This window comes from Oryctolagus cuniculus, chromosome 19 (assembly GCF_051225735.1).
Source record: "Oryctolagus cuniculus isolate XC-2025 breed Fujian yellow rabbit chromosome 19, ASM5122573v1, whole genome shotgun sequence".
NCBI lineage: Eukaryota > Metazoa > Chordata > Mammalia > Lagomorpha > Leporidae > Oryctolagus > Oryctolagus cuniculus.
This window is the reverse complement of record NC_142885.1, coordinates 113,089-130,480: the sequence shown is the minus strand read 5'-3', so window position 1 is coordinate 130,480 and position 17,392 is coordinate 113,089. Positions and strand designations below refer to the sequence as shown.

Here is a 17,392-nt window from a genome sequence, read left to right as displayed (position 1 = left end):
CCTCTAGGATTTTACAAAACATTTAATTCTTTTAGGCCTCTGGGCCTTTCTCATTAAGATAACCATCGTGTCTAGTAACACAAGATCATTGGACTTTTTAACTTTCAGACATTTGTATCAGTGGCATTTTATATTATCAAAACTTAAAATTTAGCATGACTTCACATTTTAACAATACCTGTAATATAACCCAAATAGCCTGATTGATTAGCTGGTGTCTCTCCACATTTTTGCTGGTGGCTCAGGCTACTGTGATCTTGTCTCACCTCACTTTCTAGTTCTGAGCATAATATACTTCCCTTCTGATTAAAAAAAAGGAGAAATAAGACTTAACATGCCCACCTGAGGTATACCCTTAACCCTGGAGACTGAAGAGTTCTCTGGCCACACCCACTACAAGCCTCCAGAGATTCAGTGAAAGCAGAAAGTCCACTTATCTAGAGTCATAGTACAAAAATAAAATCCACCACAGTGGAATAAAAAGAAGAAATCTTGCTGGTCTGGACAAGTGGTGGCAAATTCTTTCAATTTCTGTTTGTTATGAAAGGTCTTTATTTCACTTTCATTCACAAATGAGAGTTTTGCAGGGTATAATAATCTGGGATGACAGCTTTATTCTCTTAGGACTTGGGCTAGATTTTGCCATTTTCTCTTAGCCTGCAGGGTTTCTGATGAGAAGTCTGCTGTGAGTCTAATTGGAGATCCTCTGAGAGTAATCTGATGTTTCTCTCTTACACGTTTTAGAATCTTCTCTTTTTGTTTCACTGTGGCAGTTTGATTACAATGTGTTATGGCAAGGAGGTTTTCTGATCATGTCTATTCAAAGTTCTGTTTGCTTCCTGTACTTGGATGTCTCCTTCTTTTTCCAAACCCGGAAAGTTTTCTGCTAGTATTTCACTAAAAATGCCTTCTAATCCTTTCTCTCTCACCATGCCTGCAGGAACTCCTAGAACCAGAATGTTGGTCTTATTTTTTTTTTATAGTATCCTGTAGATCCCAACAGTCTTTTTTAGATTTCTAATCTCCTGTTCTTGTGTTTGGTTTGACTGTATACTTTCCTGTACTGTCTACTAAGTCTGGTATTCTCTCTTCTGCCTCACTGATTCTATTTTTAAGGCTCTCCACTGCATTTATTTGTTGTATTGAATTCTTCATTTCATTTTGATTTCTTTTAATATCTCAGTTTCATGTTCTGTTGAATTCTTCATTTCATCTTGATTCCTCCTGATAATTTTTACTTCATGGGAGAGATTTTCTTTCATGTCCTTCATGGATTTCAGTAGTTTGTGCATTTGCTTTTGATTACTTCTATGTAATCTTATGACCAAATTTTTGAGTTCTATTTCTTGCATTTCTTCTCTCATCATCTTCATGACCTAGTATTGAAATGCCATGTTCTTTTGGGAGCATGATGATGTTTTCCTTATTCTTGCTTCTTGCATTTGGCATTCGTGGAAATACTCGTCTTTTTTTTTTTTTCTGGCAGTTTTTATCATTGTATTATGACTGTAGATAAATGGACTTTCTGCTTTTACTGAATCTCTAGAGGCTTGTAGTGGGTGTGGCCAGAGAGCTCTGTTCAGTTTTCAAGGGGAAAGGGTATGCCTAAGGTGACACCCAGGTTTGGCATGGTAAATCTTTTTTGAATCAGAAGGGAGTTATATTCTATTCAACTGAGTTCTTCTCTTCAATGGAGACCATTGCCTGAGTACTAAATCAAGTGGGTATAATATTCACTCTGTCCCAAGGACCACATAAGGATCTGTGCTCTCAATGTGGGACCTCTGTCCTTAGTGAGAATTAACAGTAAATCTAGTCTTCAAACACCTGTTTAGCTGGGAGCCTAGGAAAAAGTGCTCAGGCAAGTAATATTGTGAAAAATTAGTTCTAAGTAATATGAAAGATAACCCAGAGAAAACAGCAGTCCAGCAAATCATTCAACCTCACTGAAACTACCAGCAGCTACATCATTCATTTTCTATTAAATCTGTTTATAATAAGATTTAATTTGATGAACACTTGCAAGAAGCTGTGGGGACTTAAACAGGGATGAAGAGCTATTTCTTATGGGTAGTAATGGAGGTGGAATGGATTAGTTGCACAGCTATTATCTAGATGGGAAATAAAAGAGCTACTGAAGCTAGATGCATCATAGCATTTGTAGCCCTGTTATCATGGGATAGCCAAGCAACCTAGGAAAAGTGTTCCTCCTGAGGGTATCCTGAGGAACTAACTGAGTGTAAATCAGATTTATATCAATCCAGAAAGGACTTTGTAAATTGGAAGGAATAAAAATACACATTTTCAATAAAAATGAAAGCCACCTGCAGGAGCAGGGAATAATGAAACAAAAAAAAAGGTTATAAAAAATTATAAGTTAAATTAATACAAAAGTGTACTACAGGGGCCAGCACTGTGTCACAGCAGGTTAATGCCCTGACCTGAAGTGCTGGCATCCCATATGGGTGCTGGTTTGAGACCTGGCTGCTCCACTTCCAATCTAGCTCTCTGCTATGGCCTGAGAAATAGTGGAAGGCCCAAGTGCTTGGGTCCCTGCACCTACATGGGAGATCTGGAGGAAGCTCCTGGTTTTGGATCAGCACAGTTCTGGCCATTGTGGCCAACTGGGGAGTGAAGCATTGGATGGAAAATTCTCTCTCTCTGCTTCTGCTCTTTCTGTGTAACTCTGACTTTCAAATAAATAAATCTTTTTTTTAATACTACATTTATGCTCCTGCTTCTCTATTGCAATGGGTACCACATGGATAGACTTCATTCCATGTTCTTGTCTCAAGGCAGTTAGGAATAGGATGAAAAAGCATAGAAAAGGGGCATCATGAATGAAAAAGGCATTATGCACTCAGTAATACAGGAAAATTCAGATGAGTGTTGCAACTTATAGGGATTGAGGTTGTCCCTTAAAAGAATGAGGGTAATGTGTGTGGTAACATCTACTTGCATATTCAAATAGACCTTGGGTAGTGGAGTCTAATCCAGATGTGCACACAGATAAAGTTGAAATTTCTCATGGGTATATAGGTCACCACACACTCATTCCCTTGTGTTGCACACAACACTTATTATCCAGAGCCAGGGTACACTATTATGGCTGGAACATGTGTCACTTGATATGCCTATGGTCACATCACTGGTTTGCACTACAATAATGTGGGGAAAGAATCCTGGGTGGCCAAAAAAGCAGCTATAAAACAAATAACTTTGTAATTGATGAAGATGGTATTCCAAATAACTGTAGAAATAACTGTTACTCAACTTTTAAATATTTATTAACAAAATTTACACAAGAGAGCACAGTTCAGTTCATATACCTGATCACACTCACAATAATGAGAAACCAAAAGTTCAGGTTGAATAAGAGAAAAATTTCTGAAGAACGGTTAACCACTCTCTATCACAATTCATCATGAAAACTGCCCAATACTCACTAAGGTGTGATTCCACCAAAGAATTCTTCCAAACAAATTATATTTCAGGGACTTCTCTCTGTAATCTTGCTATGTTTTGTGGAAGTTTGCCTAATAATAAAGGTATTTCACATTATAATACAGTCATAGGATGTCGCTCCCCCATTCACGGAGGAACGACACAGGACCCTGCGCTGTTCTTTTGTCTGCTCGGCCCTTCCCGGGTTTGCTGCTGGTCCTTCCAGGGTGGACTGCCGACCCCTCCACCTCCGTGGAGGGGCGGTTCCCCCTGCCACTTTCCCCACTTCTGCAGGGGAGTGGCACACCGCCGACCAGCTCTCTCGGGGGCTGCTCAGATGTTATCTGGATGTTCCCAGTGCATGTTGTCTCTCTCCTCCTTTATAGTCCTCTTCCACCAATCCCAACTCTGCTACCCACACGCCAAGTACGCTGCTCTCCTCCAAGCAGGAGCAGGATCAGCTCCTGCAGGTTATTGGTCGAACTGGAGGCAGCTGTGTAAAAGTTGTTTACTCCTCTCCCAGCGCCATATTGTGGGAGAGCAGATGCATAGAATAAGTCTTAATTCCAGTAACTTAGTCTAGTCCGAGTTGCTCCCCACAATAGGATTTTTTCTTTCTGTGAGTTGTCAGGTAACCATTGAGAGGTGACTTATGGTACATGACTTTTCTATGCATGTATGTTTTCTCATTTCAGAGTCTCTTCATGTGAATTGATTAATGGCAGAAAATTTTTTTCACATTCATTAAATTGACATTTTACTGTATGAATTCTCTGGTGTTAGTTGATGTTTAATTTCTTTTTTTTTAATTTTCTATAAAGAATTTTTATTTTATTTTATTATTTTTTTTAAACTTTTATTTAATGAATATAAATTTCCAAAGTACGACTTATGGATTACAATGGCTTCCCCCCCATACCGTCCCTCCCACCCACAACCCTCCCCTTTCCCACTCCCTCTCCCCTTCCATTCACATCAAGATTCATTTTTGATTATCTTAATATACAGAAGATCAGCTTAGTATACATTAAGTAAGGATTTCAACAGTTTGCTCCCACACAGAAACATAAAGTGAAAAATAATAGATGATTTTTTTTAAATGATGATGAAATCAGATCAGACCTATTTTCATGTTTAATCCCAGTGAGAAGGCCGGTGCCGCGGCTCACTGGGCTAATCCTCTGCCTAGCGGCGCCAGCACACCGGGTTCTAGTCCCGGTTGGGGCGCCGGATTCTGTCCCGGTTGCCCCTCTTCCAGGCCAGCTCTCTGCTGTGGCCAGGGAGTGCAGTGGAGGATGGCCCGGGTGCTTGGGCCCTGCACCCCATAGGAGACCGGGAAAAGCACCTGACTCCTGGCTCCTGCCATCGGATCAGCGCGGTGCGCCGGCCGCAGCGCGCAAGCTGCGGCAGCCATTGGAGGGTGAACCAACGGCAAAAGGAAGACCTTTCTCTCTGTCTCTCTCTCTCACTGTCCACTCTGCTTGTCAAAAAAAAAAAAAAAAAAACGAAAAGAAAAAAGAAAAAAATATGGAATGCTTCACGAATTTGCGTTCTTTTTTTTTAAGATTTTTATTTATTTGACAGGTAGAGTTACAGACAGTGAGAGAGACAGAGATAAAAGTCTTCCTTCTGTTGGTTCACTCCTCAAATGGCCACAGTGGCCAGAGCTGCACTTATCTGAAGCCAGGAGCCAGGTGCTTCTTCCTGATCTTCCGTGTGGGTGCAGAGGCCCAAGCAATTGGGCTGTCTTCTACTACTTTCCCAGGCCACAGTAGAGAGCTGGATTGAAGAGGGGCAGCTGGGACTAGAACTTGCACCCATATGGGATGCCAGTATAGCAGGTGGAGGATTAACCTATTGCTCCACGGCGCCGGCCTGATGTTTAATTTCTGGCTATGGTTTTTTGAGGTCTATTGCACTTGAAGGATATCACCTTTTTTGAGTTGCATATTTATGCAAGGCAGAATTCTATGAAAATATACTTCCACATTCATTACACTCCTAAGAAACCCCTTGTGTGAATTTTCTGATGTATAATGCCATTTCTGACAAATGGCTTTTTGTCACACTAATAATATTTCTGAACTTCTTAATTTTTTTTAACAATTTACGTTATTTATTTGAAAGACAGAGTTAGAGACAGAGAAGCAGAAAGAGGTCTTCCATCTGCTAGTTCACTCCCCAGATGGATGCAATGGCTGGAGCTGAAGGGATCCAAAGCCAGGAGTCAGGAGCTTCTTCTGGGTCTCCCATGTGGGTGCAGGGCCATCTTCTACTGCTTTCCCAGGCCATAGCAGAGAGCTGGATCAGAAGAGGAGCAACTGGGACTAAAACCAGTGCCCACATGGTATGCCAGCATTTCAGGCCAGGGCTTTAACCTACTGTGCCACAGCGCTGGTCTCAACCTTTCTTCCTTATGGGAGTGCCTATTGTATAGGATGTAATTTCCAGCAAAAGGCTCTGTCACATGGTTATGTTGATTTTGCAAAAAGTCCTTCACATTCATTATATTCTTAGGTTCTCTCCCTTGTTTGATCTACATGTTATGAGGTATTCCTTCTGACAAAAGGCTTTCCCACATTTATTACAAGATTTCCACCATGTAATAAACTCTCTGATGTTATATTGTGTGATTTTGGCAGAGTTTTCCAACATTCATTCCATTCATAAGGTTTCTCCTCCATGTGAATTCTGATGTTTTATGAGGTGTTACTTATGGATAAAGGCTTTTCCATATGCATTATATCCAAAGTGTTTTCCCCCATATGAATTAGATGATGTGCAATGAGGGCTGAATTATGGGAAAAAGCTTTCCAAGTCATTATGTCCAAAAGGTTTCTCTTCCTGTGCATTTTCTGATGCATTCTGAGATGTGACTTATTGCCAAGGGCTTTTCTACAGTCATTGCATTCATAAAGTTTCTCCCCAGTGTGAATTCTCTGGTGTGATATGAACTATGATTTATAACATATGATTTATAAAGGCTTTTCCACACTTATTAGATTCACAAGGTTTCTGCCCTGTGTGAATTGTTTTGATATGAGTATAACTTATAGAAAAAGGCTTTTCTGCAGTCATTACATTTATAAGGTTATTTCCCTGTGTGAATCCTCTGATGCATTTGGAGTTGGAACTTAAGTTTTTCCAGTCATTACACTCATGAAGTTTCAATACTGTGTGCATTCTCTGGTGCATTATGAGGTGTGACTTTTGTCCAAAGGCTTTTCCAGTCATTACATTCATAAGGTTTCTGCCCTGTGTGAATTCTCTGATGCATGATGAAGGTTGACTTACGGCTAATTGCTCTCCACAGTTATTACAATCATGAGTTTTATACCCTGTGTGAATTCTCTGCTGTGATATGAGGTTTGTCTTTTGTCCAAAGGCTTTTCCACAGTCATTACATTCATAAGGTTTCTCCCCTGTGTGAATTCGCTGATGTATCATGAGGCCTGAGTTGTGTCCAAAGGCTTTTCCACAGTCATTACATTTATGAGGTTTCTGCCCTGTGTGAATTTGCTGGTGTATGATGAGGTCTGACTTTCGTCCAAAGGCTTTTCCACAGTCATTACATTTATGAGGTTTCTGCCCTGTGTGAATTCTCTGATGCATGATGAAGGTTGACTTACAGCTAATTGCTCTCCACAGTTATTACAATCATGAGTTTTATACCCTGTGTGAATTCTCTGCTGTGATATGAGGTTTGTCTTTTGTCCAAAGGCTTTTCCACAGTCATTACATGTATGAGGTTTCTCCCCTGTGTGAATTCGCTGATGTATGAGGAGGGCTGACTTTTTTCCAAAGGCTCTTCCACAGTCATTACATTTATGAGGTTTCTCCCCTGTGTGAATTCGCTGATGTTTCCTGAGGCCTGACTTGTGTCCAAAGGCTTTTCCACAGTCATTACATCTATGAGGTTTCTCCCCTGTGTGAATTTGCTGGTGGATGATGAGGTGTGACTTTTGTCCAAAGGCTTTTCCACAGTCATTACATCTATGAGGTTTCTCTCCGGTGTGAATTCGCTGATGTTTCCTGAGGCCTGACTTGTGTCCAAAGGCTTTTCCACAGTCATTACATTTATGAGGTTTCTCCCCTGTGTGAATTTGCTGGTGTATGATGAGGATTGACTTTCGTCCAAAGGCTTTTCCACAGTCATTACATGTATGAGGTTTCTGCCCTGTGTGAATTCTCTGATGTATGAGGAGGTTTGACTTTTTTCCAAAGGCTCTTCCACAGTCATTACATTTATGAGGTTTCTCCCCTGTGTGAATTCGCTGATGTATGAGGAGGGCTGACTTTTGTCCAAAGGCTTTTCCACAGTCATTACATGTATGAGGTTTCTCCCCTGTGTGAATTTCCTGGTGGATGATGAGGTCTGACTTTCGTCCAAAGGCTTTTCCACAGTCATTACATGTATGAGGTTTCTCCCCTGTGTGAATTCGGTGGTGTATTACGAGGTTTGACTTTGTTCCAAAGGCTTTTCCACAGTCATTACATCTATGAGGTTTCTCTCCGGTGTGAATTCGCTGATGTTTCCTGAGGCCTGACTTGTGTCCAAAGGCTTTTCCACAGTCATTACATTTATGAGGTTTCTCCCCTGTGTGAATTCGTTGGTGTATGATGAGGATTGACTTTCGTCCAAAGGCTTTTCCACAGTCATTACATGTATGAGGTTTCTCCCCTGTGTGAATTCGTTGGTGTATGATGAGGTGTGAATTTTGTCCAAAGGCTTTTCCACAGTCATTACATTTATGAGGTTTCTCTCCTGTGTGAATTCGCTGATGTTTCCTGAGGCCTGACTTGTGTCCAAAGGCTTTTCCACAGTCATTACATGTATGAGGTTTCTGCCCTGTGTGAATTTGCTGATGTATGAGGAGGTTTGACTTTTTTCCAAAGGCTCTTCCACAGTCATTACATTTATGAGGTTTCTCCCCTGTGTGAATTCGCTGATGTATGAGGAGGCCTGACTTTTGTCCAAAGGCTTTTCCACAGTCATTACATTTATGAGGTTTCTCCCCTGTGTGAATTTGCTGGTGTATGATGAGGTCTGACTTTCGTCCAAAGGCTTTTCCACAGTCATTACATGTATGAGGTTTCTCCCCTGTGTGAATTCGTTGGTGTATGATGAGGTTTGACTTTGTTCCAAAGGCTTTTCCACAGTCATTACATCTATGAGGTTTCTCCCCTGTGTGAATTTGCTGGTGGATGATGAGGTGTGACTTTTGTCCAAAGGCTTTTCCACAGTCATTACATTTATGAGGTTTCTCTCCGGTGTGAATTCGTTCATGTTTCCTGAGGCCTGACTTGTGTCCAAAGGCTTTTCCACAGTCATTACATTTATGAGGTTTCTCCCCTGTGTGAATTTGCTGGTGTATGATGAGGACTGACTTTCGTCCAAAGGCTTTTCCACAGTCATTACATGTATGAGGTTTCTCCCCTGTGTGAATTTGCTGATGTATGAGGAGGTTTGACTTTTTTCCAAAGGCTCTTCCACAGTCATTACATTTATGAGGTTTCTCCCCTGTGTGAATTTGCTGGTGTATGATGAGGTCTGACTTTCGTCCAAAGGCTTTTCCACAGTCATTACATGTATGAGGTTTCTCCCCTGTGTGAATTCGTTGGTGTATGATGAGGTCTGACTTTTGTCCAAAGGCTTTTCCACAGTCATTACATTTATGAGGTTTCTCCCCTGTGTGAATTCTCTGGTGTACTATGAGGTCTGACTTCCACAAAAAGCCTTTTCCACAGTGAAGGCATTTATGAAGTTTCTCTCCTGTGTGAATTCGCTGATGGTTTATGAGGTATGACTTTTGTGTAAAGGCTTTTCCACAGTCACTACATTCATGAGGTTTCTCCCCTCTGTGAACTTTCTGTTGTTTCCTGAGGACTGACTTTTGTCCAAAGGCTTTTCCACAGTCATTACTTTCAGAAGGTGAATTAAAACTGAGTGATTTTCCACAAGGTTTACATGTGTAAAATTTTTCCCTTGTATTTAGTCTCTGGTTTATTGCAAGATGTGACTGGTGAATGAGAGGTTCAACATACATAATGTACTTATAAAATTTCTTTCTTGTGTGAGTTTGTTGATGCATATTGAGGCTAGAATTTTCATGGATAGCTTTATCTATTTGCGTTGCTTTTCCAAAAGTGACAGTTGACTTATTACAGTTTTCTGCCATATGAACCCTCTCAGATTTATAGAACATCTTTCTTGTGAAGACTTTTGCTTGTCCAGTGGGTCCAAATGTCTGCTTCATCATGTGAATATTGTCAAGCTGACTAAGAGGCTCACAGAACTGGAGAGATTTTCCAGGTATCTTAGTGTTATCAAATTTCTCTCCAGCCTGTAGTTGACCAGGCCCACTGGGGGGATACACAGTGTGACATTTATTCCATTCCTCAGGCTTCAATCCTGAATAGATTCCCTTTTGAATAATCAGTGTTGGAACATGGCTTGAATTTAAACTAAGTGTTTTTCTTAATTCAATTCTCTTGAGAGCTGATGTCTTGTTATTTTTCATAAAATCCTGATTCAGATTTTTGTCCTGACTTTCCTGGTTGATCCTAATCAGGTCATCCCTTTTCATGACCACTGAAATGAGAAAAAAGCAATCATGTCACTGAATCACATGTAACTGTTTCTCCTGGCATACTCATGTAAAGGGAATGAAGTTACTTGTTATCCAAGTGGCATAAGATGTTCACAAAATCAGTATGAGGTACTTATTTGTGACCATTATATGGTTTTTCTCCTTAATACATTAATATACCATAAGGTTTCCCAATGTTCAAACATGACCCTTTTTACTATGGGAATTTGTCAAGGATGGTAGAATGACTTTTGTGCTATGATGTGTGGGATGCCTGCATCTCAAAACAGTGTCAGTTTGAGCCCTGGCTACTCTGCTTTCAGTACAGCTCTCTGCCTATGTAAACTGGAAGGAACCAGATAATGGTTCATGTGCCTGGGAACCTGTGAGAAACTAGGGAAGACTAGAGGGATTCTAGAGTTTTGGCTTCAGACTAGTTAGACTTAAGTGTTGCAGGCATCTGGGAAGTGAGCTAATAGAGGACTTCTTTCTCTCTCTCTCTTCTCTCACTATCACTCTGCCTTTCACAAAGATGAAATAACTATAAAATATTTTAAAGAATGGGCAAATATTTAATAAAAATATTCACCCACTACCTAGCAACCATTTTTTTCCCTGTGCTTTTTCTCCAGTTTATTTTTATAAAAATTGTGTGCTTTTTGCTTCTCTGATATCTCAACCATAAACATGAAAAAGTTTTACTGATCATTTACTTGCAGGTGGAGAAGAGTGGAATGTGCCTGTACTTTAAGCAGGACAACATTTAAGGAGTAGGATTTAAATCTATGAGTGTCTCATGCTCAGTCTTCCTAGGTAAATATCATTTGTGGGATTTTTCAAATGAAAAACTACTTTGTCTCTACTCTATGACAGCTTCCCCAAATTCCTAAGGACACCCAACACCTTCAGCTTCTCAGAAGTACAACAGGTACAGAAAATTCCCAATATACCACTTTAGTTAAACGCTCCCAATTAGTTTGAAGAATTTATTCCTGCAAACCAGGATGTACTCATCTTCTTTGAAAAGTGTTTTCTAACTCATTCTGAAATCATCAGTGCTGGTTACCTCCTCTAAATTCTTTCTAGAAACATTCCTGTGTGATAATTTGAATTTCTGGAGACTTTTGATCAGTTGCCTCCTATTTTCACTGAAAGCTTCATTTCCTATGCTTTCCTTATCTTTTTGTTTGTTTATTTTTCAATGATACTGAAAAATAGGAGAGAAATCATACTTCAAACTCCACCCTTAAAGAAATCTGAGCCACTCAACATAACCCCATGAGGCTACTTGACCTTGGGTCTCAAAATCTCATTACTTTCTTGGTGAGTCTAGGATCACTTATTTTCATGTTTTATGTAAGCTCATGCTTAGTTTATGATTTCTTTTTTTCAAAGATTTACTTTATTTATTTGAAAGCTAGAATTATAGAGAGAGAGACAGAGAGAAGTCTTCCATCTGCTGGTTCACCACCCATATGGGCACAACAACCAGTGCTGGGCCAAAATGAAGTTAGGAGCCAGGAGTGTCTTTCTTATCTCCCACATGGGTACAGGGGTCCAAAGACTTGGGCCAACCTCTGCTCCTTCTGCAGGTGCATTAGCAGAGAGCTGGATTAGAAGGGGACCAGCTGGGACTTGAACTGGCACCCATATGCAATGCTAGTGTTGCAGGCTGGAGCTTTAACACACTGCACCACAGTGTCATTCCTAGCTTCATAATTTCTGATGTCACAGCACAGAGGCTTACTCATGACCATCTTTTATTTTTAAAGATTTATTTATTTATTTGAAAGTCAGAGTTACACAGAGAGAGGGGAGAGGCAAAGAGAGTAAGGTCTTGATCCAATGGTTCACTCCCCAATTGGCCACAATGGCCAGAACTGTGCTGATCTGAAGCCAGGAGCCAGGAGCTGCTTCTGGGTCTCCCTTGGGTGCAGGGGTCCAAGGACTTTTACTGCTTTCCCAGGCCATAGCTGAGAGCTGGATCGGAAGTGGAGCAACTGGGTCCTGAACTGGTGTCCTTATGGGATGCTGGTGCTTCAGGCTAGGGTGTTAATTCACTGTGCCACAGCACCAGCCACATGACCATCTTTTAGCATTTACTTATTTACTTACTTGAGAGTCAGAGAGACAGAATGAGAGGTAAAGACAGACTGAAACAGAGGTTTGCCAACTGCAGGCTCACTCCTCAAATGTTTCCAACAGACTATAATTTTCTATTTATTTTAGAAGCACAGAGGAAAAAAAAGAAAGAGACTAAGAAAGAGAGAGTTCACATTTATTGATTCAGTCCTGAGTAAGTTCTATGCCTGGGCAAAATCATGAGTGGGAACTCAATCTGAGCAATGTGTTAGAAATAAATTTCTGAGGGCCAGCGTTGTGGCATAGCAGGTAAAGCCACCACCTGCAGTGCCAACATCACTTATGGCCACCAGTTCAAGTCCTAGCTGCTCCACTTCTGATCCAGCACTCTGCTATGGCCTGGGAAAGCAGTAGAAGATGGCCCAAGTCCTTGGACCCCTGTACCCATATGGGAAACCTGGGAGAAGCTCCTGGCTCCTAGCTTCAGATCAGTACAGCTCCAGCCACGACAGCCAATTGGGAAGTGAACCAGTGGATGGAAGACCTCTCTTTCTCTCTCTGCTTCTCCTTCTTCTCTCTCTCTGACTTTCAAATAAATAAATAAATAAATCTTTAAAAAAAAAAAAACAGAAACAGGCTGGCATGGCAGCTCAATAGGCTAATCCTCTGCCTGTGGCACTGGCACACCAGGTTCTAGTCCTGGTCGGGGTGTCAGATTTTGTCCCGGTTACCCCTCTTCCAGGCCAGCTCTCTGCTGTGGCCCAGGAGTGCAGTGGAGGATGGCCCAGGTCCTTGGGCCCTGCACCCACATGGGAGACCAGGAGAAGCACCTGGCTCCTGGCTTTGGATCAGCATGGTGTGCCAGCCACAGCACACCGGCCATGGTGGCCATTGGAGGGTGAACCAACAGCAAAAGGAAGACCTTTCTCTCTGTCTCTCTCTCTCTCACTGTCCACTCTGCCTGTCAAAAAAAAATTAATGTTAAAATAAAATAAGTTTCTGTATGTTGCCTAATTAACAAGTACTGAAGGAACTAATAAGTGCATGAAGGAAAAGGTATGAAAGTGTAGAGAAGGACAAGTTAGAATCGGGGGAATGTATCAAACCTAGATAAAAGCCTTAGTAACATCAGAAAATGACTGGATTTTTTTTTTTTTTTAATCAAAGGACATCTTCACTAAGAACAAAAGTTAGAAAGATACTGGTATCTCTAAATGCCTGTGTCTGAGGCACAAAACCAGCTGTCATCAGGAGTAAGGCTTGAGAAAAATTCATGGAAAGAACACCAGTCAACATCTACACACTCTGCCTTGGCCTCCCTGTCTCTTATGTGCAGACTGACCTGAAAGGCTCTGATTCAAGCATTCATCCACCATCCATGGCTCTTCTCCTCGCTCCAACTTGAAGATCAAGTCAGGTTTGGTAATGCAGTGCCCTATTAATGGAAACAAAGTAAGACTTTGTAAACTCACTATCTTGGGTTATTTAAAGGACTACAGCTTGGTTCAGGAGCTATGCAACAAATGTTCCAATTTGAATCTTTTGTTAGATGGTAGATATTCAGATTATTCATGGACTCAAATTCTAATCCTGCCCAATATTAAACATTATAAAGTGCTCCCTTATTCGTCAAATAGCAAGAAAATGTTATCACTGGGCGTGTGATGGGTGTCACTCACCCAAGGAGAACAGGCTGCTGTAGGTCTCCAGCATCACATCTCTGTACAGGATCTTCTGAGCATTGTTCATGTTCTGCCATTCCTCCCACGTAAAGTACACAGCCAGGTCTTCAAATGCTGTCATCACCTATAATAATACACTTCCAGTCAACATGTTAACTCTATCACAAAATAAACACTGACAGTTGTGTATGGATATGAAGGAAAAAAGGAAGGATATGGTTTCACTTTAGACTTGTTGAGTGTTTAGAAAGCCACACAGAGCATTCAACAGAGTCAAACCCATGATCTACAGGCTGTGAGAAATGCCCAACCTAGAGGGAAACAGGAGGTTCAAATCACAAATGCCACATCATTCAAGGGGAATTGCACAGCAGGCTAGAAGAGGGGCAATACTGACTCTTGACTGGGCAATGTTAAGGAGAAGTATGTAGAAGCATTGAGGAAAAAAAGGCAAGAAACCATCAGTGAAACTATGATGGGAATGAACAGAAAACAATTTCCAGGAAAACACCATGCATATCATTTCCAATATGTCAGAGAAAAAATATATTAAAAGACAGGGCAGACATTTAGCTTAGTGTTGTTTATGATGCCACCTCAGAGTGTCCATGACTTCCAATGCCAGCTGTAGTTTCTAGCTCACAGATAATGCAAACCTGGGGAAGCAATGGTGATGTCACCAATGAAGGAGGCCTAGATTCCATTCCTCAATCCTGGCTTCAGTCCTGCCCCACCTGTTTGGTATGGTTATCTAGGAAGTGAATTAATGTGTCAAAGCTCTCTATCTCTCAGTCCATCAACTTTTTTCTCTATCAAGCTAATAAATATTTTTAAGTAAGAGAGAAAATACAGGTAAGACAAAGAATACAAATTAGTTTTTGCCCTTGTCTATGATTATTCTACTGATAAACAATTGAAATAACATTATACCTAATTAAAGTGAAAGCAATGGAAATACTTGCCCAAAACATTCAAATGATAAACATTTGAAATAACATTATACATAATTAAATGAAAGCAATGGAATTATTTGCCCAAAAAGAGAACCTGGAAATGTCTGCAGTACAATCTGCATTTGTGACTCACTGAGAAAAATGCTTAGAGATTTGTTTCAGAACTTGCAATAGTCACCAGAATTGTGATCCAGCAGGCTAAGCCTCCACCATCAATGCTGGCATCCCATGTAAACAGAGGACTTGACTCCTTGCTGCTCCACTTCCAATCTAGTTCCCTGCTAATCTGATTGAAAGAGCAGTGAAAATGGCCTGAGTATTTGGACCCTTCCACCAATGTGGGAGACCCATGGAGTCCCAGGCTCCTGGCTTTGGCCTGGCCCAGTCCCAGCCATTGTGGGCATTTGGGGAATGAACACTAGATAGAAGATATATCCTTTTGTCTCCCTGTCTCTCCCAATCTCTGCAAGTCCACCTTTCAAATAAATAATCTTAAAAAAAATAAATGAGCCTCCAGTAGATTCTTTTCTCCACACATTCCTTATCCTATTCCAGAATCCAATTCAGCTTTTCAAAGGTATTAAGAACTCCATTACTCTAACAATTTGAAAACAAACTTAACTGATTTGTGTTCTAGCACTAGGTAACTCTTCCTCTTGCAGAATGCTAAGTGTTTACTTCATAGGTAGCACTAAAACACTGTTCAGTACATCATCTATGTGTAGAATGTTTCAGACATGACCCCAAAAATGTAGCATATTGTGCTTAGTTTCAACTCAATTCATGTAACAAATACATATTTTGCTATAGCAACAGAAAGACAAGAGACCAAACTGCATTATTATAGATGACAGTAATGTTTCATAATCATGCCAAATTCATAATTCATTTATGTATATTCTGTGATAACAAAGTTTATGTTTATTTTTCTACTTTAAAATTTTTTAAAGATTTATTTATTTATTTTAAAGTCAGAGTTACACAGAGAGAGGAGAGGCAGAGAGAGAGGTCTTCCATCTGCTGGTTCAGTCCCCAATTGGCTGCAATGTCTGGAACTGCTCCAATCTGAAGCCAGGAACCAGGAGCTTCTTCTGGGTCTCCCACATGGGTTCAGGGGCCCAAGGACCTGGGCCATCTTCCACTGCTTTCCCAGGCCATAGTAGAGAGCTGGAACAGAAGTGGAGCAGCCAGGTCTCAAACCGGTGCCTATATGGGAAGTCGATGCTTTAGACCAGGGCATTAACCCACTGAGCCACAGAGCCAGCCCCATATTTTCCATTTTAATTAACTAGTATACTGGGACTGGCACTGTGGCTAGCAGGAAAAGCCACTGCCTTCAGTGCTGGCATCCCATATTGGTGCCAGTTCAAGTCCCAGTGGCTTCACTTCCAATCCAGCTCTCTGCTATGGCCTGGGAATTCAGTAGAAGATGGCCTAAGTCCTTGGGCCCCTGAACCCATGTGGGAGACCCAGAAGAAGCTCTTCACTTCTAGCTTTGGACCAGGGCAACTCCGGCCATTGTGGAAAACTGGGGAGTGAACCAGCAGATGGAAGACCCTCTCTCCCTCTCCCCTTCTGCCTCTCTGTAACTCTGACGTTCAAATAAATAAAAAATCTAAAAAAAAATAAATAAATAAACTAGCATTAAACACCTAAAATGAGTACTGACAAGCTGGGGAATAATTAAAAAAAAACACTTACAGGTGATATATTAATTTTCTTTCCTCTTAGAAACATGTGGAGGACCCAGAATCATACCTGGGAGAGAAGGTGAATGGCAGGAGTTCAAAGAAAACTCAGGAGGCCAACACTGTGGCATAATGGGTAAAGCTGCTGCCTTCAGTGCCAGCATTCCATATGGGTTCTGGTTTGAGTCCTGCTGCTCAACATACAATCTAGCTTTCTGCTATGTCCTGAGAAAGCAGTGGAACATGGTCCAAGTCCCTGGGCCACTGCACCTGCATGGGAGACCCAGAAGCTCTTGGGTCTTGGCTTTGGATCGGCTGAGCTCTGGCCTTTGCAGTAATTTGGAGGGTGAGCCAGCAGATAGAAGACTTTCTCTCTCTGCAACTCTTTCAATAAATAAATGAAATCTTAAAAAAAAAAAAAAAAAACTCTGGTTTCCTTCTGCACTGAACAGTGGGAAAAAAGGATATAATAGAATGAATAAAGAATAATAAATACATTAACCAAGAAAACATCAGCTTCACTGTGGAGGAATAAACCTGTAAAAATAGAAATACATAGGAAAATGCACCCACCTATATTAAGTGGCAGAGATTAAACAGAAGTTATCATTGGTTTAACGAAAGCATTATCTACAAATTTTGTAAAATAATAATGTGAAAGTAAAAAGAAAAGTTGAGTGTTCAAATGAATAAGGTTATCAGAGATAAACATTATGTTGTTATTAAAGTTTATACTAAAGAAAGTTAACAAATACACATAATGTATATTTAATGCAGTGCACTTTACCAGTAATGATTCCAAGTAGCACCTTTCCCTGTATTCATCCCTTCACAAAACCCTGGATTGGGGCTGGCACTGTGGCCTAGCGGGTAAAACTGCCACCTGCAGACTGGCATCCCATATAGGCACTGGTTTGATTCCCAGCTGCCCCACTTCTGATCCAGCTTTCTGC

At 40.9% G+C, this 17,392-nt stretch overlaps 1 protein-coding gene across 2 annotated transcripts in view; it reads right to left on the bottom strand.

Annotated features, from left to right (window-relative positions):
* Positions 1–4,966: 4,966 nt before the first annotated feature.
* Positions 4,967–17,392, bottom strand: part of LOC100342684 (uncharacterized) — a 55,878-nt gene continuing 43,452 nt past the window's right edge. The window contains exons 2-4 of one of the 2 annotated variants that reach the window (XM_089320879.1): positions 13,796–13,922; positions 13,459–13,551; positions 4,967–10,036 (exon numbers count right to left, since the gene is read on the bottom strand). In XM_089320879.1, coding sequence (XP_089177005.1) covers positions 6,888–10,036; positions 13,459–13,551; positions 13,796–13,919 — 3,366 coding nt within the window. In that variant the 5' untranslated portion in view covers positions 13,920–13,922 and the 3' untranslated portion in view covers positions 4,967–6,887. The remainder of the gene's footprint in view (positions 10,037–13,458; positions 13,552–13,795; positions 13,923–17,392) is intronic. The other variant, XM_089320878.1, reaches the window with a different exon arrangement.